Here is a 25,806-nt window from a genome sequence, read left to right as displayed (position 1 = left end):
CAGATGATTTCTGTTGAGCTGGAACTTACTTTGGGAGAGATTGCTCAGTTTTGCCCTCAGAAATTCTCATGTTGACCCTGTGGCTGTCAGTACTGTAAGCTCCATGTCATGGAAAACTGAATTAAGAGAGTGAATCCATTCTGAGCATAGAATTGCCTGCACAGTGCTACAGGATCCCTCTGAAGCTGCATGAGAGGCTCAAAGAGACTTGCTGCAAGATATTTCCCTGTTTCTCCTTAATTTAGTTACTGCAGACAGCTCTGAACTGAGCAGAACTTTTTAGCTGTTCCTGGAGGAATTCTGTGCAGGAAAACGATAACAAAGGATCTGTCTGCAGTTTTCCCCTGCTTGCCAAACTGGTAGTGACAAACTGAAGAGATCAGTGAAGCAGATGAGGCCCCTGTGCTCTGTGTTTCCCAGCAGCTCAAAGTTAAGACTCCTCCAAATATCACCCAAATATCTGTGTCCTCATCAAGTTTGTCTGGGGAGGAAGATGTGACTCGTGGTGGTGGCACAAGTCCCCAAATGGAAACTCCCCTGGCAAGGTGGAAGCCTCTTCCCCTGGCACTGCTTCAAGGGACTTTCTTCATGTGATGCCTCAGGTTTTGGCTTTTATATTTTTCACATTCTGTGCTGCTTTAGTGTGTGGGTCTGGGCTTCATATCAGGGGATGGTGAGCTCTGTGCACAAAACAATTCCTGCTCCAGCTGGGGACCAAGGACAAATGATCCAAATCTCAGCCCAAGAGCACAAACCCCGTGGGCTGGAGAGAGAAAAACAAGGATGGGACTGCAGGGGCTAAAGCTGGAATGGGACAATGAACTGCAAGATGCAAATGGAGCAGAACTGATCCCAGGGACAGAGCCCGTGCCCGGCCGTGCATTTTGGGGCCATTTTGGTTCATCTTGGGTGCAGCCCTGGCTGGGCTCTTGTGCTGCCCAGGGTGGATCCATTGAGGAGATCCTTTTAATAAATCCCTGCTTTATTCTCTAACTCTGTCCAGCCTCTGTTCTAGGTCAGCCTGCACAAGGTTGTATCTCTGCTGTGAAGGTTGGGGAATCCCAGATGGGAACATTCCCTCTTATTTGGGGCTCTTTGGGAGACTAAACATGTTGGTGTATCAACAAACAGGCTGAAAACAGGAACTTGTTTCCCTTATATGAAAATATTTCAGTGTTCTCTGCTCATTTGGAGTCTGAGTCAAAGAATACAAAGTTCATCTTCTATGAGAAAAAATTACCCATCTTGTAACTTCATCATGTCTTCACTGAAATCAGTGAATTTCTCTTGGAGAAGAATTATATTTTTTTGGTTCATTTTCTACATTGTATCTTTGACATTAATACACTTCAGTTGCATTTAAAGCTCTGGATAGGGCTGCAAAAAGTGATCATTTTTCCACAAGATGTGTGATCTAGAGAACCTGTTTTATAGAAAAGCTACTCTTGATGTCAAGGAAGTGTAGCAACAGCTAAAGGGCAGCTCCTGAAAAAAAAAAGGTGATGTTATGATGAAAGTGATGCAAGACAGGAGGAAGTTTGCAGTGCCTCTGCTCATGATGTTCATGTTCTGTGGCTAAATAGAGGAATTCAGTCCCAAGAGAGGTCAGAGGAGGAGCTTTTGTGAACACTAAAATACACCGAGAAAAAAGCAGTGCACAAAACCATCTCAGCCATGTCAAGACACATTTTTTAGCAAGTGATAATGAAATTATTTCACTACATTCCTGAGAAACCAAGTATTTCTTGCATTTTTGTGATGTTAGCCCTGATTCCAGACAATTTTAAAGGGTGTTTTAATACTCAATTAATGAGTAAAGTATCATAAATTATGACTAACACACATTAATAAAGCAGTTTTATCATCTAATGGAGCATGAAAATATATAAATTTCTAATGAGGCTTCATGTAAAAACTGGGATATTAATACCTGTGATGGAAAAGCAAAGACTACAGTGGATTCCTGTGGAAAAAAACCCTTCATGTTGATAAAACAAGTAGTGAAAATGAAATGCAATTAATTAATTAATTAATCAAGTGGGGTTTATTAAAAGGGAGGCTGCCGGAGCTGCTGGCGGGTGCAGAGCCAGCAGATGGCACTCCAGAATGTGGAACAGCATCCTGCCCATCGCGGGGTTCCGGGCACGGACAGCAGGGACCGCGGCCACCAGAATCCCAGGCGGGACAGGCTGGTGCCTCCCCTGGGACTGAGAACATCGGCAAAGGAACCGGGGCTCCTGCGGGGCTGCTGGGGAACCACGGGATCCTGCGATGGTCTGGGTCGGAGCCGAGCTTAAAGCCCATCCAGTGCCACCCCTGCCATGGCAGGGACACCTTCCCCTGTCCCAGGGGGCTCCAAGCCCTGTCCAGCCTGGCCTTGGGCACTGCCAGGGATGCAGGGGCAGCCACAGCTGCTCTGGGCTCAGCAATGCACCCAAAACACACCCAAGAGATTGGCTCTGCTGGTTGGAGCGTGATGCTGAGAACACCACGGGTGTGATTCTGTCCCTGGGTGTTCATTGAGGAGTTGGGCTTGATCCTTGTCCCTTCCAACTCAGAATGCCCTGTGATCTGAAATAAAGACTGATGGATCATGTGGAACCTCCCCACTGACCCTCTCTGGGAGCTGGGAATGATCCAAACCCTTTCCTCGCAGTCCACCCCCAGTGAGAAGGGTCTCATTGTGAGAATGGAAGTCGTGATTCCAAAATAATGGTTGGAGGCCTCTTTTGTCATCCAAGGACAATTTAAATGAGTGGAATTATTCCCAGAGCGCAGGAGCCTCCCCCAGCTCTGCTGAGCTGGGCTGTCCTGTGAGAACAGAGCCCAGCCCCTCAGTTTGTAAAGCCAGGGTTAAGTAAGGCCGAGGTTTGTCCCTAAATAGGAGAATCTGTCAATCCTGTCCCAAACCTAAGCTGGGTTTTGTTCCTCCCAGCACATTTATTGCTTTCATGCAGCTTCACCAGAGGTGCTTTTCTTGCCATCTCTCAACAAGTGTCTCAAGGGTTGGAGGCAACATCAGGCAGAACCTGGCCTAGAACAGAACTGACCCAAACAGTTTAGCTCCACTCTGGTTTTTAAGAATATGGTCTTTTCCACAAAAAACAGCTGTATAATATATGAATGTTACATGATAGAAAGCTTTAGTGATAACTGAGAGTTCAACAGTCATTTCCTTGGAGATTTTGCTTACTTTTCCATTAATAATATAAATTATAGATGTCCTAAGTTATAACATTACATACCACTTTTCCAAGGCATTCATGACTTATTTAATCTGGAACTGCATGTTCTTGTTTTTCCATAATGGACATCAAATGCCATGTCAAGACTTTATTAAACTAACCCTCTCCTAAAGGACTTGTTTCACAACATGCAAGTTATTTCTTCATCAAAGAAGATGAGAATAATTGTTACCAAATGAAAACGGCAAGAAATACATGATTGTTCTAAGTGTTAGAGTGGCTATGGTACCAGATTTGAACATAATCCTTAATTGGAAAGTTATCACTGGCCATGAAATACACAAGAACATTTAACTGCCTCCCACAGTGACCATGAAAATACAGAGACTGATGGTTTAATTAGCAATCCCAGAGATACCAGGCAGTGCTCAGAAGCTACAGCACTCTCAGCATTATTGCTGGGAAGGAGGAGGGACTCCAAACCTTTCCACCAGTCTGTTCAGCCTTAGGCCTCTGCTGTCAAAGGCAGCAGCGATGATTATGGGCTGGAATTACCAGATTATTTTATATAGGCCTTTGACAACAACATTGCTTCATAGTGAAAGCTCTGCTTCCTTTCTCCCTTTCAAATGCCTCCCTTTGCTCCAATGCTTATGCAGACTTCAGTCAGAGAGTATTTCTCATTTACATGACCTAGATAGAATAATAGTGAGAAAGATGTTCCTTGATCTTTTTTCTCTTGATTTGCTACATTCAGCCTGGAAGAAAAACACAGTCATGGGAATGCATTGTTGCTTTTATGTTGGCATTAGGAAGCAGTGCTAGGTAGGGTGGGGGATAGATCTAGGCAGAAGCCCTGCAATAAACAGGCAGAAAAACACATGGCACAGCTTTATGGATTACACAGTTTTGCCTATTTTAAAAAAAATTTCCTTGTTTAGTGACTTCAGCCTCTTGATCCCACTGCAGTGACCCATGGCTGGCAGGAATGGTGAGGGAGCCTGTCAGGGGTGAGGTGAGAGCTCAGTGCAGGGGGTGAATTCCATGATTTGTCGTTCCAGAGTCGTTACCTCAGAGGGGACAACCTGTATCAAAAAGTGCTCTGAACTGACTTGAACCATGGCTCCAGAAATAGTTTGGGCTCCATTTGGCCTTTCTGGTGCTCAGCTGGATCCATCACTGAGTCCCTTGGCCTGCCACAGGCTCCTGTCCTGATCTTGCCATGTCCCTGTGACATTCCCGTGGGTGTGAGGAATAAATCTTTCTGGGAACAACAGAAGAAGAAGCAGAGGAAATCCCCAGGTAGAACCATCCATGGGCTGCCATGCTGAACACACCCCTGGGAGTTGTTGAAGGAACATTTCCCTGGGGTTGCAATGATTCGTGACAAACCAGGGCCATGTGCACTGATCTTTGCAACAGAGAGTGAACCTGAATAAATCATCAGGAAAGAGAGAATCTGAGCTTTTTTAACAGCTCTGAATATTTTATTCCAAGAAGTAGAACAAAAAAGTAGATGGTAGTCCTGAAGGTTGTAAAATCCCAGAATACAGGCAAACTGTGACTGGTGATGATAAGGAAAATCACAGGAATTTAATCCAACAGCCAGGGTCTTCCAGCCAAATTATAGCTCCTGGCTGAGCCAGCACCATGAATAACAGTGGGAATAAATGAAAATGCAAACCTTCTTTGGGGGGGAGGAGCCTCAGTAACAGGATGTGAAGGATTTAGAAGGTTCTCATTGTGAAAATGGAAGTCCTGATTCCAAAATAATAGTTGGAGGCCTCTTTTGTCATCCAAGGACAATTTAAATAGGTGGAATTATTCCCATTGACATTGATGAGCTTTGAATTCAGTCTTCATCCTCTTTCAAAAATATGTCCAAATATATTAAAAAAAAAGTGCCCAGTCAAGCCTGGGTAGGAAATGTGAGACAAAGGGGCATTGACAGAATGTCTGTCAAATGACAGGAATTAGGGAAATAGTCCAAACAATCATGAACGAAGATTTTTTTTTTTTGTGCAAGTGTCAAAAATGTCAAAATGCCAAGTTTGTACACAACATAGCTTATCTCAAATTCTTCCATGCTGGTATCGAACTTTAAAAAATTAAGAATTTGAAGGAATAATAGCCCCCAAACAACTTGCACAGTTTCCAATAGCTAATAGAAATATTTTTTCTCAATTCTAGCCCACTATTGCCTAAAAAGAGAAGTATTGTGCCTTTGAGAGCTTTGTCATTATGATGTCCATTGTAAACAGCTATTTAGACAGAACTGAAGCTACTGAAAGTGGTCTCCCAAAACTCAGAGAGGAAGCTGACATGCTGTTCAGCCTTCTTGAAGGAGAATTGATGTGAATCCTTTTGTAAAGAAGATCTGTGCTCTGAGCACTCCAAATACATCATAGAATACTAATCACACTATTTCCCAAAGCTAAAGAAAAATAAAAAAGGATAGAGTGCATCACTGAGCTGAGAATGGCACATCTCTTTGGAGACACTTTAGTGGGGGAAGGATGCCTGTCTGCATCCTTAACTATATAAAAAAGAGCCTTGAAAGGGTGGAGAATAAACTGCCAGGGAGTAGGTTAAGATTGGATTTTAGGAAGGCATTCCTCCCTGTGAGGTTGGGCAGGCCCTGGCACATGGTGCCCAGAGAAGCTGTGGCTGCCCCTGGATCCCTGGCAGTGTCCAAGGCCAGGTTGGATGGGGCTGGGAGCAAGTGGAAAGTGTCCCTGGCCATGGCAGGGGGTGAAATGGGGTGGGCTTTAGGGTCCCTTCCAACCCAAACCCCCCTGGGATCCTGTGATAAAGATTCCATTGCTATTTCATGTTCCTCTATATGAGAGAGAGAGAGAGAGGACAGATCTCAGCCTGGGGACTTCAGCCCAGCCCCAGGGGAGCAGAATATCGCCATCCTCTTCCCCTGATGTGCTGGGAAGCTTGGAGCAGTGCAGGAGAAAAAGGCACAGAGGAAAGATCACTGAAGAGAAGGTGGAACTGTGTTGTTCTGCCTTTTTTTCTCCCTGGTCTCTGAGTTTCTCCCCTTAACATAAAATAGTGGGGCTGCAGATCCCAGCAGAAGGTTGGAGCCTGCAGCACCTTCTCAGCCACAGGATGCAGAATTTGTGCTGCATGAGGTGCAGAGAGTCACAAATGGGTCCAAAAAGTGCTGTTTGGCACATCTCATTGAAATGTTTCACCTTCATCTGTCAGAAGGGTAGTAAACTTTGGGATTAGGAATAATTAAAACATTTTTTTTTCCTTCATAACAAAAGGGAGACGTTGACTAATGATCCCAGTACTGAGAGTCAAAATACTTGCTGTACTTGTCTATCCTAAAGTGCTGTTGTAGTACAAATTGCCCCCTCAATGCTGTCATTCTTCCCCTACAAAATGAGCAGCTCATAGGAGGAAATATCCTGGCTCTGAATGTGGCCAGAAAAAAAAAAAAATAGTTTTCTCCCAGCAGTTTTTTTCTTGGGTAGGACTTTTCATACTGTGTTTGACATTCTGAATTACGTGATTACACAGTACAAGACTCCAGCAACATTTCGCATTGTAAAGATGGAGCTGCTCAGCATTTTGCCAGATGCCAGGCGATATCCTGACGTTTCTATCCCCACTTTAAGCCGAGTGACAGTCAGCATATTCACAATGAAGCCGAGACAATCTGCTATCAAGTTCCAGTGTTGACATTTTCCCCGATGAGGATCCCGGGGCTGCTCGGAGCAGAGCAGCTCGGCCGAGCGCGGCGTGCGGAGCGAGCATCGGGTGCTCCGTGCGTGATCCATGTTTGATCCGCGCCGGGCTCGGCGGGCACAGGCTTTGGTAAGTAAGTCTGTACTGCACCATTTCCTGGCTCGGTGCTCCGGGTGTTGCAGGCTGTGTGCAGTGGGGGAGGTGCCAGAGCTGATCAAGCAGTGTAATTTTATACATTACTGAATCAGTGCAGGAGGAACCTGGAGGGACAAAGCATCATCTTCTCTTTGAACTGCGCTGTAAAATCCGACTGCTCTCGTAGCCCAGCCATGCTCTGATACAATTTTTTCTCTCCTTTTTCCCCCGATTTTGGTGTGAATGATAAAGTGATCTGATGATGGCTCTCGTTATGGAACCTATTAGCAAGTGGACGCCCAAGCAAGTAGTGGATTGGATGAAAGGTAGGATCGTTTATTGCCGTGTATTGTCTGTACTTGGGATCCTGGCAATTTGCATCCGTGCTCTCGCATTCTTTGTTTTGGGAAGAGTTTATTCAGTTCCGAGCATCCCTGCGCTGCTTTGCCCAGTAGTTGTTGGAGACAGGGCTGAGGGGAGGCTGCTGGAGCTGTGCCGTGCTCTGGGAATTGCTGCCGGCAGCGGAGCAGGGATCAACTGCATTTGTTGGACAATGCAGGCACAAAGTGTTTGTGTCTCACGGCTCCATTATGCCTCGCACAGGGTAACGTCGGCATGTTTGGCTGCTTTAAATTTGCCCTGCTTAGGTCCGGTTCGCTCATATCAGGTGATGTGATGCAGTGGCTGTGCAGCGCTGGTCTGTAGTTTTGGGTACCACAAGGAGCACCAGGAGCCGGGGGCTGGACTGAGGCATCCTGCTCCTTCAGGGACGTGTCCTGCCCTGTCCAGGCCCCTTCAGGGACGTGTCCTGCCCTGTCCAGGCTCCTCCAGGGACGTGTCCTGCCCTGTGCAGGCTGCCCAGCCGCGTGTCCGAGGCTCCGCGTCCGCGGCAGCGGAAGGCGCAGGGCTGAGCGGGGAAACTCGCCGGGATAACTTGACAGGAATGATGATTTCCCTGCACATTCGCAGCTTCACAACACAGCCGTCAGCTGTGACATGTTTTGCCTGACAATGCTCGGCTGTGCTGCAAACAGACCGGGATGGATGGGAGGGCGAGGGATTGTTCTGATGATAAGTGGTTTAAATTTCTGCGGAGTGGGGGGAGAATTCCCCCCGCTGTATTCCCACAGTGGGATGCATTAGTGTTGTTATACGGTGCTTCTGATGAGCTGCCTGTCTTTGAGACAAATAATTCCTGCCACGGGGGATCTCTGTTATATAAGGAGAAGAGGTGCAAATTTGGGGTGTAGGTTACTCATGGAAATGATTCCTGTAATATGATGACTGAACTCTATGGGAGGGTTGAATTGGATGCCCACTCGAATGCCCTTAAAGCTTTCAAAGTATTCTCATTAATAGGGGAATGGGTCTGATCTCATTTTGCTGAGCTGCATCTCCACACTTCGCTGAAATTGGGCTGTTTTGGTGCTCATCAGACACGTTGCCATTATCAGCTAATTATTCCTCTACAAGCACAGAGTCTTGTGAAGCAAACGGTGTCTGGGGGAATGATGTACTTTGTTTCTCAGGTGTTTGGGAACTCGGGGTAATTGGGAGGGTTTAAGCAGGTCATTGGGATGGATCCTGAACCTTTAGATAACAGAATTGATTCCCAGGCTCCAATGTCATCAGGTGATAGCAAATCCTGATGTATTTGTAGAGGAGTTTTCTGACCCACACCTTCATTCCCAGGACATAAAAGAGTTAAAAAGTGGACAGATCACTCTGCTAATTTAACTCCTTACTTGAATTATAATGTAAATTAAGTGTCAAAGCATGTAGAATACTTGTTGCTAAATTTAAAATTACTTCCTGCTACTTTTTTATCTTTCCTGATGCAAAATAATTACATATTGGGGAGCAGTAATCCACGATGTGCAGTGGAGGAAGGTCACACAAGCAGCAGGTTTTTGCATGTCTGGAGTTGCCTGACAGTTGGATTTCCATACCAGCCTGCACAGTGCACCATCCACAGGGATATCTGGAGTAGGCAGCATTGTCAGTGCTCTGTGTTCAAGCATTAGTAAATATATTGCAGTGAACACTGAAGGATTCACAACGTTGGTATTTTCCTTGGTAGCATGAGCTGCACATCCACAAACAGGGAAGTTGCACATTTGTCCATTTCCCCCACGTTCATATTACAAGCCTCCTTTTTATCCCTCTGCAGATGCATTGTTCAGCTGCAGCCAAAGGAAAGACCTAACCTACACAAATGGCAGACCAGAGTCAGTTTAAAACTACTTATAACTACCTTACTTTGCAAAAATTGCCCAGCTGTGGCCACTGCTTGCCTGTAATTTCCATGTGTTGTGCAGCTCAGCTCTGTTGGCTACAGTCACTCTGCTGAATCCATGTGCCAGGGAGGCTGAAGGTCTGCACAGGCAGTGATTGGCAGTGATAAGGTAGATTTTATGTAGCTCTTCTGTTCTGAAAGGTCACTTCTTTCACATCACCAAGAGATAAATTAAAGACACTTTCAAAAAATTACCACTTTAGGAATGAGTATTACCTTGACTGTATATAGCAACATGTTAATAAACAAGGGAACAAATATTGCCTCTGTAATATACCTTTGGGGGGCTTAAAATATGTAGACAATTAGTTTTATTTGTGGAGATTGTAAATGACATTTCACAGGGAAATGATAGCAACGTGCTTTTAAAACTTGCATTTATCATATCCCTTGAAGCCATTAGAACTTATTCCTAAAATCTGTTAGCAAAGCCCATGCTTTGAAACTAACTAGCAGTGAGTACCAGAAGCATCAAATAACTGTGGAGAAGATGGAAGGAAGCCACAAAAATGATGTTAATGGTTTGAGACCCAGGTCCCCAGAACGTGTCCTGGTTACAGCATCCCATGAGAGCAGCAGCTGCAGCCTGAGCCCCCCCCAAGAGGAGACACCCTTCTGTTCTCTTCCTTTAGGAAATGTTACTTGCCAAAAAAGTAAAAATTGGTAGGCTTTAAGGAACATTGTAATGACAAGTTGGCATCTTGTATTTATCCCCGGTTCCTTTCTCGGGAACGCACTCAACTGGAATTCAATTAGGGAACTGCATCTGATGGTGTCGACAACCTGAAAAGGCCATGCAAGTCTGGGGAAATTCATTCCTGAGGCTCTCAGGGGTTCTAGAAGTTAAAACTCTGCATACTTTTGTCTCTATACAAACATATTTTGTTAAGTTTAGCAGATGCAGCACTGTGGTTAAAAGGGAAGGTTTCAAAGGAGCTGACAACATTAATTGGGAAGGTATTTTTAGCAACAGTTTTTAGTCAGTACTCTTTCTTTTCCCTCAAATTTTCCAACATTTTAAACATCTCCAAATGGTTTTCAGGTGTTTTCCCTGGTTACAGCCATTTCTTACATAACTTACCTGTTTTCCTGGGGATGTTTTCTATGGACCCAAAAGAAAGGGGTTTTATTAGGAAAAACCTTTGCCTTGCTCAGATTTCCCCACTGGAAAACAAACATTACCCATGACGCTCCCCAGTGCCTTCAGGGTCAGAGTGGTTTCTAACTGATGACTTTTCCCTGGATTAGGTTTAACATGTTAATGGGAGAAAATGGCAAACTGCCCTCCAAGGTGTGCATCTGGAATGCTTTACCTGGGGATTTTTGTTGCTTTTTGGCCAGGAGCTCCCTGTGAAACCCAGGAACACTTCGCAGGTCATCAGTGAACACTCCAAACCCAAACCCATCTATTTTAACCTTTTAACCGAGCAGGGCAGTCCTGTACAGACTCCGGGGGTTTGGGGTGCAGAGGGGAGCTGGGATGTCTTACTGAATTAACAGAAGGGTGAGAGTTTGTGTTTCCATTGGAGGCAAAATCTGAGGGGAATTCTCTGTGCTTTTACAAGCAAGAGCATTGGAGATGTTGTACTTCCTGAGGGGAGCAGTTTACAAGTAGGTCATTTAAAATGTGAACTCATTTACAGGGAAGTGACACCTCTGTCCAAATAAATACTCACTTTTCAGAGCAGTCCAAGGAAATGAAATTAAACACAATGCAATGAAATACTGCTGTAACTTTCAGAGAATGCCGTGTTATTGAACAGCTGAAAATTAAAATGGGAAACCAGCTATTCCTTAAGTACCTGTAATAACTCCACACAGAGCCTGTGATTCAAAGTCCTGGGGACTGACAGGTTTGTCTGCCAAAGCAGCCTGCAGTGGAGGTTTCTCTCCTAATAAATGGTCTGCTGGAGATACTCATTTCACAACTGCGAGCCATTTTTCCCCCTTTAAATCCAGAATTTCTGCACCCTCAACAGGAGATGCAGACATAAAAAAATAAAAATTAATTCAGTTGGTAAACTGATTAACTATGCTGCACTGATCCTGTGCAGAATAATTATATGTTTGGCTGAAGGGTTTTCCTTAGCATGTAATTCCCTGATTTCAGGCTGGCTCATGAAGGGAAGGCAGGGAGGGAGGGAGGGGAGGCTGATGACGCGGTTGGGCTCGTTAACATTCCCGGCACATTGCCGGGCTCCGGCAAACCCCTCTCCCTCTTCCTCTGCTGCCCATGAGATCAGTACCTGCGCTGGAGCAGTGCCACAGCCAGGGAGCCTCCTCTCTCCGCAGGACAGCATCTTTATCACATCGCAGAACGTGCTGGAAGCACAGTGGGATCCACTGTGAGCCTGTCTCACCCTGTGGGTGCTGAGCTGGGGATGCTTGGCACCCCTGGTCCCCCTCCCGACCTCAGCATCCCATAATGCAGGGGCACAGTTCCACCTGGTGCAGTTTGAAACTGGAGTAGATAACCGAGGTCATCCCTTATTTAGAAAAATGTAGGGTTTATAGCATCTTTTCAGCTCTTTCTGAAGACAAATAGGTTTGGGAGAGACCTGAGCCACAAATGCAGAATTAGAGTTCAATTTCCAAGCTGTTTTAAAGTAAAGGTTTCACTGTTTTCCTCTGCTCTCACCACTTGTCCAACTGAAACAAACAATTTGCTCTTGTGGCTCCCCCTTGGATTCCTGTGTTCCACTGGCACCACATTTCCAGTTGTCTCTAAGTCACTGAATCAGAATTGGCTGCAATTCCTCCCCGATTTCTCTCACAAGTTTGGGACTTTAATGCTTCTCAGTAATGAATTTTGTGACCAACTCTTGAGTGCTGTAAACTGTTTGCTTTTAAAGGGTCAGCAGAGCTCACCTCAGAGTTGACAGCTTTGCAGTGGAAGTGCTAAAGGTCAGATTTCAAGGCACAAGTTCCCAATATTCAGCACAGTTAAGTGTTGGAATAAGCTGTCCAGGCAGGTTGGGCCATTACCCTTGTAGGAGGTTTTGAATACAACTGAGAAGAAATCCAGCATGCCTCTGGAAGTGTTTCTGTGCCCAGTCTGTCCCCAGCAGAGTGACCTAATGCTTCCTCAAGACTTCTACCAGCTCAGACAAGACCTTGGGATGGTTTCTTGCATGGGAATCACCCTCATCTTTGAAATGTGAAAAGTCCCTGAGAGATTACAGCTCTGGCTTCCTCCTGGATATTTCAGTCTGTATTTCCCAGAATAACCATGGGAGATGATGCCCAAATGTCCAAAGCTCAGAAGTTTTCCTGCTGTGTTTCACGAGGAGAGCAGCAGAGCTGGTGTTCATCAGAGCTGAAGCCCCAGAAGCGAACCCAGACCTGCTCCACTTCCACCAACATTCCCTAAAGGCCCATTCCCCCCTGCCCCAGAGGTTAAGGTATGAAACAGAGCAGGATTGCCCAGAGCCAGTGCCCTCAAGGCTTTCACTGCTACAGCTTTAATTCAGTTTGTTTAATTCACTTTGTGCACCACTGGCAGCCGGGAGGGACAGCAGAACCATGGCTGAGCCCATGGCTCCAGTTTGTGCCCTCCCAGTGACTGCAGCCATGCTTGGGGTCACTGCCAGCTGGCCACAGCTAAATGTTGTACAAAGACCTTCCTAAATCAGGTCTGTCTCTAATTCTCTATGGAAAATATTTTGGCTATTTCTGCATCCCTATCACATTACCTCATTTTCACTAACTCCACTTTGAGAACCAATTAGAAACTGGTCTCTGTTTCTTCCAAGAACCAACTGGATTAACATTATCTCCATAAAAGATTTCAGCAGCATTTAGCAATTTAATGGTCTGTATTTATGATCAGGTTATTTAGGACTGTATTTTGAAATTTCCCTATCTATAAATCAGGTATGTTCAGACCTTTTTAAGAAATGTAATTCTGCTCCCAGAGCAAAGTCTGAGCTCCAGGAAAGTCTCTCAAGTCACATTTATCAAGCGTAACTAATCTTTCAGGTCATTATGTAAAGAAATTTACTTTATTGTCTTGCAGCTTAATATCAGCAGTCAGACAATGTGTCATGCCTTGCTGAGCCCTGTAACCTTTACCATGTGTTAAAATTATGCAAAATCCCCAACTTCCTGCCAGTCCTGACCATCCCAGGGAGGGCAGAGTGGAAATGCAAGTTCAGGAGAACTCAACCTTCTCCAGCTCTCCATTACCTCACAGTGCTTCGCCTTATGAAGCAAAATTCAGGATACATTGGCTGCTGTGGATGACACCACATTAAATGAGATGCTGTGTGTCAGGAAGCTGCAAAGACACTGGATCCTGCTCAGCAATGAGATGCTTTCATGGTTTCTTCCCAGACTTTCTTGCCCCACTCTTTCCAATTTCTAAATTTTTCCTTCCTTTGGCAGGGTTGACATCAGCCCATGTGCCACAAGACTGAGAACTCTGTGTGTAACTCTGCTCCCAGTTTGAAAAATGTGGATTTCCTAGAAAAATAGCAGAACATCTCAGTGCTGCAGGATTCCTGACTGCCTAGGTTGGAAAGCAGCTTGAGAAACATTGCATTGTACAGAAAAATTCATTATGAGTATCATTTCAGTGCATGGAAAACACTGCCTGGATGGGGGAGCCAATCTCTGTCTCAGACCCCAGGGGAAGGCAGCTCCTTTTCCCTGGGCCTGTCCTCAAGGAATGCTTCTAAATGCTCACTGTGCTTGGGGAAAGAAAAATTCCTGCCTGAGACATCTCCTCGTGGCTCATTCCAATGAGTTCCATGTCTTGTGCTTCCGTTTGCAATGAAGGAAAGAAAGGAAAGCAAAAAGTAAACTGAGATTTGTCCTTTTGCAAAATTGTTTCAGCACCTACAAAGATTTCAAAGCTAAAAAAGGCAGAGCTTGTCCTTTCAGTGCCATTCTTTCAGAGCTGCTGTCCTGCCACGCTGACAGAAATGGAGGTTGTGGCTCTGCTGCTGAAATGAGTGACTCTCTTGATATTAAATGAACCATTTGACTGAATTAACCACAGTAGTATCAAATATTGCTGAGCAATAATCTGCATTCATCCCCTCCACCCAGAGTGATTTTGTAGGTATTTTCTAAATGCTGCTTTGCATTACTAATTTCAATTGCTACTTTTGCAGTTTTGGTTTTTTAGTAAACCTGACTTTCTCTTCCCTGGTGCCATTGCAGGAGGGCAGGAGCTGGAAAGGGAAGGTTCAGGAGTTACTCTTAAAGGATTCAGAGAGAGGTAAAAATTAGGGGGTTGTATTTTGTGAAGGGCTCTAGTGATGAATCAAAATGAAATTATTTCTGATTAACTAACACTCAAACAGCTCCCAGAACATATCCTCACTGACCCTCTGCAAAAAAGAGCTCAGGAGGATTCAAGGCCAAGGCAATGTTTGGGTTTTCCTACTCAAATTCTCCACCAACTGTTTTCCAGCAAAGATGAATTATAAAAAGACTGTGGAGCATTTTTAGTTCCAACGTAGGTGGCATGTTTGAAATAAAAACGTAGCAGCCAGTAATTTTACAAAATACATTCAGCTTTATTCCCTACAAATATGTCCATCTTTTTCATTCTAAGCACTAAACAAAGCCTAGAAAAAGTGTAGGGATTCCAGGAATTTTTAAGGCAGAAACTGTGGTTTTTATAAGTGTGCTGAAACTGCTACAGCTCTAGAAAAGATTCATTTGGCACATCTGGTTCTTTTACATGGAAAAGTCTCTGAGTGCAGGCAGACAGGGGTGCCAGCCTGACAGCCCAGACATGCCAATGAGCACCTGAATTAAAGCATGAATTAAAGCATGTTTTACTTCTCTCTCTCCCCACCAACTTTCCCCATTCCCTTTTGGCTTCTCTCCTGTTTATTCACATTTCTCTCCAGCAGCATTTTCTTGCCTTTTTCATAATGAGATGGACAATAAGCATTAGATTGTGAAGGAATTTGTTCATTTAACATCAAAATTTTCCAGCTTTGAGTATCTTGGAGAGGACTGCAGCGATTTGGAAGTGAAGTGCATCCAAAATCCCAGGGGAGGTGAAAACCACCAGGCCCAAGAAGCCAAGCCCAGCTCCTGGGAGCTTTAAGGGGCAGCTGGGAGAAGGCAAATGTTGCTGTTTCACTGATTCTTCATTAAAATCTCCTGTGAATAGCCTGGATGCTCCTCAGGTCTCTTTCAGACCATGAAGTGCTGGTTCTCTGGGAGATGTGAGGGAGGTCCAGCAGTGGTATCCAGTAATGAAATCCTGTCCAGTGGTATCCAGTAATGAAATCCTGCCCAGTGGTATCCAGTAATGAAATCCTGTCCTGTGGTATCCAGTAATGAAATCCTGTCCAGTGGTATCCAGTAATGAAATCCTGCCCAGTCTGCCCAGGGAAGTTTTGGGTGAAGCATCCCTGGAATGTCCCAGGCCAGGCTGGACAGGGCTTGGAGCACCCTGGGACAGGGGAAGGTGTCCCTGCCATGGCAGGGGTGGCTCTGGATGGGCTTTAAGGTCCCTTCCCACCCAAACCAGTCTGGGGTTCCACGAGTTTACCCCACACAGGAATGTGCTGCACATTCCTAAACCCAGGCTCTGTCACTGATCACTCTGCACCATCATGAAAATGCCCTCAATTACAGAACACTTAGAGAGGCTTTAATTGCCCATTGTCAAGAGATTTCAATTGTTCGTTGCCAAGCCACACTGAGAAATTCCCTTAGTTATTAAAAACCCCCAACTTTGTAGTTTACAGAGGAAAAAGACACTCAAAGCAAAGAAAAAAAATCCTTGAAATTTGCATTTGTATCATGTGGTTGGAGGGAACAGGTAGAGTAATGTAAGAGAAGTTCAGAACCAACAGAGTTTAGAATATTCATTACTTGAATGTCACATAGAAAGAAATGGATCCACTTAGGGCAGTAGCTCAGCAATGCTGTTCTTGCAGAAATAAACCCTGGAGAAGGAAAAGAGGTAGTGAATAATCCATCAAGAACTGTAACAAATAATTATCTGAGTAACAAAAAAGATAAATTAGAATAATAGCCAGGAAATTTCCACATAGGATAGAAAAAGGAGGATAAACTTAAGATAAGCTTAAAGGATAAGCTTAAAAAAATTATTGGAAAAATGGAGGAAGATCCTTCTCAAATCTTTCATAAGTGGACTTAAAAACTTTGGGAAATGTGCTAAGGAAGCCATCACCTACTGGCAGAAACATACACTGGCACATCATATTAACTGTTTCTTGTTTATCTGGAAGTTCTCAGGCCAAATTACCAATGCCTTTTGTGGCAGCAATGAGGCAATACTTTAACTAGAAACCAAATTGCTCAAGTGATCCTGCAATGAAAGTGTTTTCATTCAATCTGTGAATCCTTCCAAGAGCCATCAATATCACTCAGCACATGGAAAGGAGTTTTCTATTCCCCATTTTCTGGGGATGGCTCTTTGTGTGCTCCCCCCCTTGCCACATTTTATTTACCTGAAGGTAGATCTGCAGTTTCTCCATTAAGAAGGTCTCCTCTGGTATCAAACCAGCAGAGTTTCTTCTTAAAACATTTTCTGTATTTCCATTTTCTTTTATGATCAACTTTTAGAATAAAAGGATGCTGGTAGATGAGGAACCCTGGCTTTTGGAATGAGTTAATTCCACATAACCTTTGCCATTTTATCAAAGGGGTTTAAATATCTCATTATGAATTTGAAAGTTCTCCAGCTTCCCTGCCAGGACATCCAGGCAGGAATTCCAGGTGAACCAAAGCTGCCCAGCTCTGTGCACTGCCAGGACTCACCCCAGTGCTCTTTGCTTTCCTTTCACCCTCCAATGTCATACTTGATTTGAATTGCTGAAATTCTCATCAAATTATTCTCTCAAATCTCATTAATTTCCCATCTTTCTAGGGGAAAATAATAGACAATATTTTTTTCTTTCTTTTTTTTTTTTTCCTATTTTTTTGTTTTTGCCTGCAAACTGGCAGGTGAAAAACTGTCACATAAGAGGACAAAATGAACCCCTGTAGCACAATGTTAAAGCCAGGAACAGTCTCTGTTTGTCCTCATCATGAAACAACCAACAGTGGTGGAAGAGCAGAAGAATATCAATTGCACCCATGGTAAACCCTAGTAGGCATCCATGCCTGATAACATAATTATTATCCATTTGGAGCAGTTCAAAATATCCCAGAATAATTTATATTTGGCTGTCAGACCATCAGTAATTCTTTTGGAGCCACTTCTTTCTCTACTCCACAGTTACCATGCCCAAAAACATGGTAATGAAGCTCCATGACTAAGCATTCCCAAAATGATAACAGAATTTGCATAATTAAGATTTGGTGCAGAGAAAACCCACAAATTTCTCAGGAAAAAAAAAAAAAAGAAAAAAAAGCACCATGTAGCGGATAGGTTAAAATATTGGCCAAATACAGTTTGAAACAGGAACTGTGATTCTTTGGAGAGTTAAAAATAATCAAGGTTTCCAAAAAATGTCCAGGAACAGGGGAGTTAAGGTAAGATTATTTCATATTATTTTGGTCTAAAGGGTATTTTACCACTTCCTTTAGTCAAGGGCTTTTGGCAAATAATCTTGATTTGCATATCAGGATGATCAGTTATGCTCTGAGATAAATTCATAAGATGCCTCAAAAGTACTGGAAATTATGTATTTGAAAACAACTTATGTTGTCTTCCTTAATCTCCTGTAATAATTTCAGGAGTGGGCCACTAACTGAGATTTTTCCTGAAGAATCAGGAATTCCATGGTGTTTACAGCTGGGCTGCTCTGTGATCTGTGTTGTTTTCAATCCCAGTGACTGTCAACACCCCTTGCACCATAAAACACAACAAGAAGAGCATTCTTTTGGTTGTAAATTTTCTGCCAAATGTCTCCTAAACCTGGCTGAAGTTAAGCTTGTTTTAGTGAACCTCACACACAGGTAAACCTGGCCCAAAAATCAGGCTGGTGAGAGAGAGAGAGAGAGAGAGCTCTGAAAATAAATCCACTCTTGCGGTGCAGGATCCTTGCCACAGAAGTGTCAGTCCCTCCTGCAGCCTGGCTGCACTGATTAAGGTAATAAAACTGATCAGGCAGTTTAATTAGGAAATATTCTTGAGGGACACTTTAGATCACAGTGCTGTCATGCACTGGTGTAGTCTCTTTTTTTTAATTTTAAAAATTATAGCGATCTGCCAAGGGTCGTCTTGATAGAAACAATTTTAACAAGCAAAGAAGCAGAGTTTGTTAAAGTAGGATTTGTTAAAGCAGAATTTAGTAAAGCAGGGTTTGTTAAACCAGAGTTTAGTAAAGCAGGGTTTACTAAACTCTTGTTAAAGCCAGCCTCATTTCCAACCTCCATTGTCTTTCATTTTGCCTCTTTGTAATTCCTGTTTCCTTCCCTCCCCTGTGTTTTTACTTGTTGGTTTGGCTCTAAAAATCAATAAATGCTTATAGATGAGGAGGATACCAACAGGAGTTGAAACAAAACCTCCCTAGAAATCCTAGAAATTGAAAAAAAGACATGGCAGTCTGGGACTGCTGTGGACAAATGCTGCAATGACTTCTGATAAAAGACACAGAAGCAAATATGCAACTGAAATTTTTAATTAAACAAGGGCATTTAGTGCCAGGATATGGGGAATGGCTTCAAGCTGAAGCAAGGGAGATTTAAATGGGATTTTGGGAAGGAATTCCTGGCTGTGAGGGTGGGCAGAGCCCAGCACAGGGTGCCCAGAGCAGCTGTGGCTGCCCCTGGAAATGCCCAAGGCCAGGCTGGATGGGGCTTGGAGCAGCCTGGGATAGGGGAAGGTGTCCCCTGCAGGACAGGGGTGAAAGGGGATGAGCTTTAAGGTCCCTTCCAACCCCAAATAATTCTGGGATTCTGTGATTCTATGAAGTGAAAAGCACTGTTTGTGTACAGGTGCACTGACACTGGTTTGCAGAACATCCAATTAGAAATGGACACGCTGATGTAAAGGCAAATATGGGATTTACAGCTCAGAAACTGATCATTTTTCCAAATCTCTGTGAAACCAAGCCATCATGGTGGTATTTCCATTTTAACCCTGATCAAAGTGTGAGCCAAACAGATTCCAGCAGGCTGGGGCGATGGGAAGCAGTCAGAAAGCTTTGAAAAACAATGTGAAAAGCTGTGGCCTGGTCCCCTGGTGCAGACCCCGGGGGAGGGTGGCACCGCATCATCCATCGAGCAGGGCATCAAACTCTGCTTTAATGGACAGCCACGTTGTGTCTGTGCTGCATTTCAGGAGGGGATGGCACTGCCTGCAGGAGCCCAGAGCTGCTGGGATGAGAGGCTCTGGCATCATTATCAGCATCCTGCTGCTGGGAGGTTCTGCTCCTTATCAGATCAGCTAACCTGGCACAAAGCAATATTTGCTGTCAAAGAGTAACGACAGCCTTATCTGCACCGTGCACTGTTAACTCTTCTTTGGCTCTGGAATATAGCAGAACTCCAGGGTTTCATTGGTTTTGGGTTGCTAAAGGGGCAGAGAGAGTTCTGAGGGGATGAAGTGCAAACCAAGTGATGCAAATAAAATTTCTGAGTTGTACAGGTATTTCACAAGTGTTTTCCAGGTATTTCACAAGTATTTTAAGAATAACAATTATTAATAATGTCAGGAAGACCCAGAGACATGCAGAGAAATGGCAATTAATACCTTTAATATCTGCAGCACAGGAAAGTTTCATTTTGGGTGCTTGCACTTCAGAATTCCATTCATTCCACAGTCCAGGAAAGATCTGGCCAGCAATGGCTTCACCAGGGAAATCACATCTTCCAGACTGAAGAGTTTTTGTGCACACACACAGCCCATTAATCAAGGGGGAAAATTGAAGTGTGTTATTCATCATATTTGCTGTGTTTGGGTTTGAAGTGATGAGAATGATAATAACGATCCTGAGAATTATTACTAAGTAATATGAAGTGGTTTGTCTGAAGGAATAAATATGATCTGGCCTGTGAAGGTTCAGACATCTGGTACAGGCATATGGGTTGGAAATCATTAGATAATTGTTACAAAAATACAAGGGAAAAGTGTTTTTAATGACAGAATCGAGGTCTTCAGGAGTGCTCCATGTGCTTCCCTCTGGAACAGAACCTTCCTGTCCCTGTTATACCCCACAGCTCCCTAAAAGTGGAAGAAAGTTTGGAGTTTCAGAGTTTAGGGTATAGAAAAAGTAAAAATCCTTACAAAGAGTTTAGAATTAGGTACTGTATGTTATAATGTGCAGGATTTGATTGGCTAAGGAAGCTTACACTGTAGCATGAGTCCATAAGAGAAAATATTTAATGATTGGGTCAAAAGCATAAATATCCTTGTTGGCAGTGCTTTATTGGTCAATAAATCCTTAAAAGGTCTTGTAACTAGAGGGCTTGTGACCTTCTGAACCATGAGTGAAGATGTGAGCCAAACTCACCCTTCCTGCATATGTAGAAGATAAAAAAAGTAAACCAATAATCGAAAACAATTCAGAGGTCCCATGTCTAACTCATTCAAAATTCCTTCAAAAAATCTCCATAACAAAAATCTCCTGAGGATTCTCCATCCCAAGACTGTGCTGGGCTATCCCCAGGCCATGGAGAACATTCCTGTCCACAGCCAAGCCCTCTGCTGGGCCATCACTAATTCATAGCCCAGCATTAACCAGGAATCATTTACAGATCTCAGCACCACAAACCAGGCACTTGGTGAAGCAAAGCCTCTGGGAAAATACAATATTAATTCCCTTTTCCTTGCTTTGTGTATTTTGATTTCCTCTCTGATTCTGTTAAGCTGAAACATCTTCACAATTTATTCAACAAATATGACTTTGCTGCAATCTTCTTCATGCTAAGAATTTAAGGAAAAGGGCCTTGGGCTGCACAGCATTATTAACATTGAGAGCACCTGCTGTTTCCCAGGTAGCTGTCAGCTCAGCATAAGGAAAAAAGCTAATTATTCTAAGCAGGTCATTCAGGAAGAAAACTGAAATTCTATGTGGCAGTTAGAAACCTGTGCCCGTTGACTTTAGCTGAAATTCGCTGCTGCAGAAATGTGTGGCTGATGAAGAATCTGCTGGTAAAAATACACAGTGCAAATATTTAACAGTGTCATCTTACAGGGCTTGAAATTAAAGTATTGCATACAAATAAGGTCCTTGATTTGCATTAGGATGAGGCTGAGAAGGATGGTGAGAAAAACAAGAAGATGCAAATAAAATAAAATAAAATAAAACAAAATAAAAGTGTGGAGGTAGAGATCATCTTTCTTGATATAACAACACTTTTCTGTGGTAAAAGTGAGTAATAATTATAGAAAACTTCTCAGGGAGTGGATAAGTCATCCTAAGTAATTAAACCGTGATATATTCTGTATTTTTATAAAATATTTATAAATTTTAAAAGGCTGAAATTACACTTGGGAGTGTCAAATCCCTTGGAATTCAAAAGCATTTAAATACTTCAGTGTATTTACTTATGTTGAAGAAACACTGCTAGATTAAAAACTCAATAAATGCAACAAAAACATTAATTTCCTCTATCATGTGGTACCAAAACAAGTTTTAATAGAGTGAAATATTTTACTACTCAGACTACTTTTTCCATCATTTCATGCTCAGCTTTGATATTTCCTTTATTTTGAGGGATGCAACAAGCTGGAAAATTTTCCTTCCCAAGAGTTACAATGGAATTTTTGTTGGGATGTTCCGTCCCTGGAAGTCCAAGGCCCCTTTGGATGGGATTTGGAGCAACCTGGGACAGTGGAAGGTGGAACTGGGTGGGCTTTAAGGTCCCTTCCAATCCAAAACATTCTGGGATTCTGGATTTATTTAGGAAAAATGATGGACAGGGATGTGATCCCAAAAAGTGTTTATAAAAGCAAACTGATTCAGAAAGAAATGTCTCATCAAACGTCAAGGAAAATCCACTTTTATTTTTGTTGTCAGATAACTCAAACCACTTTGTCCCCCTGTGGGTGACATCAGCAGCCCCTGCACTGAATGGGGCACTCAGATCCTGGGACCCTTCCCAGAATATGGAATTATTCCATGGTTTTTTGTGTCCATGACCAAACAAACTCTGCACATCAACAGTGTTTGGTGGAACTGCAGAGCCCAATGGCAAAGGCACTTTTTGATGTTTTTGAACAAGAGTTAAAGTCAGGTTTGTGAGCTTGCTGAGCCAAACCCTGCCTGGCTCTGGGAGCCCAGAGAGCTCTTGCAGAGATCATTTGTCTGTTCCTGAGAACCTCCAGACACCTGTGGGCTCAGCTTGGCTCTGATCCCAAAACTGATTGGAGCAGAAATTCCTTGACTCCAGGAAACTCCCCTTAATAGAGCTTTCACAGTTTTAGCAATTTTAAAAATGGCATTAATTCCCATTTTTACCATTCAAGAGCTAACCTTGTATCTTAAACTATGCATTAGACATATATTTTTGTTATTTAAATATACATTACCTGTATGTTCCTCTTAGAAAGAGCAAACTTGTTTTTCCTTTCAAATGCAGGAGTGGAGTTTTTCAAATTACCTCCATTCCAGATATCTTAGGGGCTGCAGCCTCAAAAGAGATGCAGATACAGAAGGGAAAAAAAAAAAAAAAGAAAAAGAGAAAAGCCAATTCAGTTAATAAAAATTGTGAGCTGCCATTGACTGCTGCCAGACTGATTCCAGCTTGGGGTCAGGTTTTCCCTAGCACGCAGTTCCTGACACCCAGGTTGGCTTGGAAAAGGAGGGAGAATGGGAAGTGCAGCAGAGGTGATGGGAATGGGATCCTCAGGGAATGGTGGGGATGGGGAATGGAATGGGATGGGAATGGGCTCCTTAGGGAATGGATGGGGATGGGAATGGGCTCCTTAGGAAATGATGGGGATGGGGAATGGGATCCTTAGGGAATGGATGGGATGGGAATGGGATCCTTAGGGAATGGTGGGGATGGGAATGGGCTTCTTAGGGAATGGATGGGATGGGAATGGGATCCTTAGGGAATGATAGGGATGGGAATGGGCTTCTTAGGGAATGGATGGGGATGGAAATGGGATCCTTAGGGAATGATAAGGATGAGGAATGGGCTCCTTAGGGAATGGATGGGGAATGGGCTCCTTAGAGAATGATGGGGATGAGGAATGGGCTCCTTAGGGAATGGATGGGGAATGGGCTCCTTAGGGAATGATGGGGAATGGGCTCCTTAGGGAATGGTGGGGATGGGAATGGGCTCAATCCAGGTGCCTTTCATTAAATCCTGACCTGCTCTGTAGCAGCAGCAGTGATTCTCCCACATTTGCATAACACAAGCGCTGGATGTGCCCGGGCTGCTGGGATGTTATCCCTAAAAACAACTTGGCATCAGCATGGAAATGAGAAAGGAGGAGTTGGAGCAGCCTGAGGAAGACATCAGACAGACAGACGGACAATTCTGGAACATTGTGTTTGAGCAGCCAGTTCTTTGGGAAGGATACAGCTGGGGCTTTGCAGGAGACCGTGCAGAAAGTGCCGGCCTGGAATGTTGATCACTCTCAAAACTGGAGTTGCAAAGATCAAACAAACATCAAAAACCAACCAAAAACCCTTCCTCAAGTACACTAAGCCAATAAATGTAAGCACCACAAAGGGGAATTGCAGCAAAACGAAGAATTTTCTGCCACAGAACTCCCTGGAAAAGCTCTGACTGTCATCTGCTTTGTCAAAACTCTTTAAAGTTCCTTTTTGATGGGCTTTTTTGGAAGGAAAGAATGAATTTTAGGCAGAAAATTATTCTAGGAGAGCAGTGCATCTCCTCAGTCAAACTTCTCTTCCTACATTGAGAATCTGAGGCTGTGACAAATCCCAAGCAGGAATTCTGAAACCTGCACAGGTGATCAATGATGGACTCTGATCCTCTTTGCTTGGGTGTCACTGGGGTTCACAGCTGGAGCTCCTGGGCCACATGAATTTGGGAGAGTGGGAGAGCTCAGTGCCCTTTGGAAGGGACTCAGGAGGTGAACAGAGCAGGAGATCTCATTCTCAGGGCCAGTACAGGTGATTTTCCTGTTTCCAGTGAACAACACATTTGATCACCACCGAGACAGTGCAAATAATGGTCTCTCTGTGCATTAATTCCAGGTGTGGAACTCCCAAAATTAAAACCATGGGTGATGTCCAAAACCAGAATGATTTCAGGAGCTGTTTCTTCCTATTGCCAAGAGCTTTTCCAATTGTCCCATCCTCCTGTTTCCCACGGGTGGGAGAATTATCCCTTCATAACCAGCCCTAGACACAGAAATATTTCGTTTTGCAATTTAATAGAGTGAAAATGCTATGCTCAATTTCTTTTCAGTCCTGCATGGCACAGATCTTCGAGACACAAAATCCCACTCAGTGTTAGACATTAACAGAATATGTAAAATTTGCTGGTTTCTCTCTTGGTACTCCCTGCATTATAGATTTTTATTAGCTCATTAATCTAGAGAACACAGTGGTTTTGTATCTTGGTTCAAAACACACTACCCAGCCTGTCTCTTTTTCACTTCAAGAAGTGCATATAATATTTTTTTCCTTTTTCTGTAATAAATATATCAGGAAAGATTGCCACTTCACAAGGAGTGCAGCTGTCAGCGCTGCCATGCGTTGATGCCTCTGAGTTCAAAGAAAACTCCAGGCAATCCCCTGTGTTTCTTCATACACTTCATGATACCTCTAATCACAGAATAGATTTTATTGGAATTTCCATCACATCTCTCCTTCTTGATTCTATTTTTTCCCACTGATGTAATCTCAGTCTTCGTTTGTAGGGGAAAAGAAAGAGAAGAGCAAGAAATTGTTCTGACACTTTTTTTTCCCCAGGTTTCTACCATTTGTCAGCCCTTCCACTAATGGTTGTTACAAAATTAAAAGGCACAGTGAGAATGTGGAGCACTAAACACAGTCTGAGTTACACAATTTTCACTTCGGGTTTTTGAATTTCTAACCAACAGCTCCATTTTAAGTGTTCCATCAGGAGAAAATGGAAGTAAGCAATTAAGAGGGAAGAAAAAAAAGGAATAAAATGGTAACTAATTTGATTCCAGAAGAATATTTGTTTATTTTACACAGAGTTTCAAGGGCTCGTTCCTCAGTACATTTTGTCTCAGAAGAGGGAGTGCTTCAAACACAGGAAGCAGCTTCTCAGAATACTCCCTAAATGCAGGCTGATGGGCATGTTCCCTTCCTAAAATGCCTGATCTTGCTCGTCCTGAGTTCAGCAGCTGAATTCAGAGTTCAGCTGAAGCTGAATCAACCCCTGCAGTCACCAGTTCACCCTTCAGAAATGCACCAAAGTCCAGGCAAAAGTGGATTTCCCATGACCGAGGCACGGAGCTGGAGTGAGAACGGGACCTAAGAAAACCCTGTGGCTGTTCTGAGAGGCAAAACCATGAATTATAAATGGGGCTGCACTCTGCAGAGGGGCTGCTGTGCTGAGTGGGAGCACAGAGCTCGGGGAGAGGCACAAATCAATGCCAGCAGCAAAGGGGCCTTGAGGGGTGAGGCTGCACAGGGAGCGCGAGGGGAGGCACAG

At 43.7% G+C, this 25,806-nt stretch overlaps 1 protein-coding gene across 2 annotated transcripts in view; it reads left to right on the top strand.

Annotated features, from left to right (window-relative positions):
• The first annotated feature begins 6,672 nt into the window (after positions 1 to 6,672).
• LOC139597161 (connector enhancer of kinase suppressor of ras 2-like) overlaps positions 6,673 to 25,806 on the top strand; it is a 175,386-nt gene continuing 156,252 nt past the window's right edge. The window contains exons 1-2 of one of the 2 annotated variants that reach the window (XM_071442186.1): positions 6,673 to 7,016; positions 7,275 to 7,348. In XM_071442186.1, the coding sequence (XP_071298287.1) occupies positions 7,282 to 7,348 (67 nt within the window). In that variant the 5' untranslated portion in view covers positions 6,673 to 7,016; positions 7,275 to 7,281. The remainder of the gene's footprint in view (positions 7,017 to 7,274; positions 7,349 to 25,806) is intronic. The other variant, XM_071442187.1, reaches the window with a different exon arrangement.

This window comes from Agelaius tricolor, unplaced genomic scaffold (assembly GCF_023055355.1).
Source record: "Agelaius tricolor isolate 1412-34295 unplaced genomic scaffold, bAgeTri1.0.p SCAF_17, whole genome shotgun sequence".
Lineage (NCBI taxonomy): Eukaryota > Metazoa > Chordata > Aves > Passeriformes > Icteridae > Agelaius > Agelaius tricolor.
This window is presented reverse-complemented; position numbering and strand designations above follow the sequence as displayed.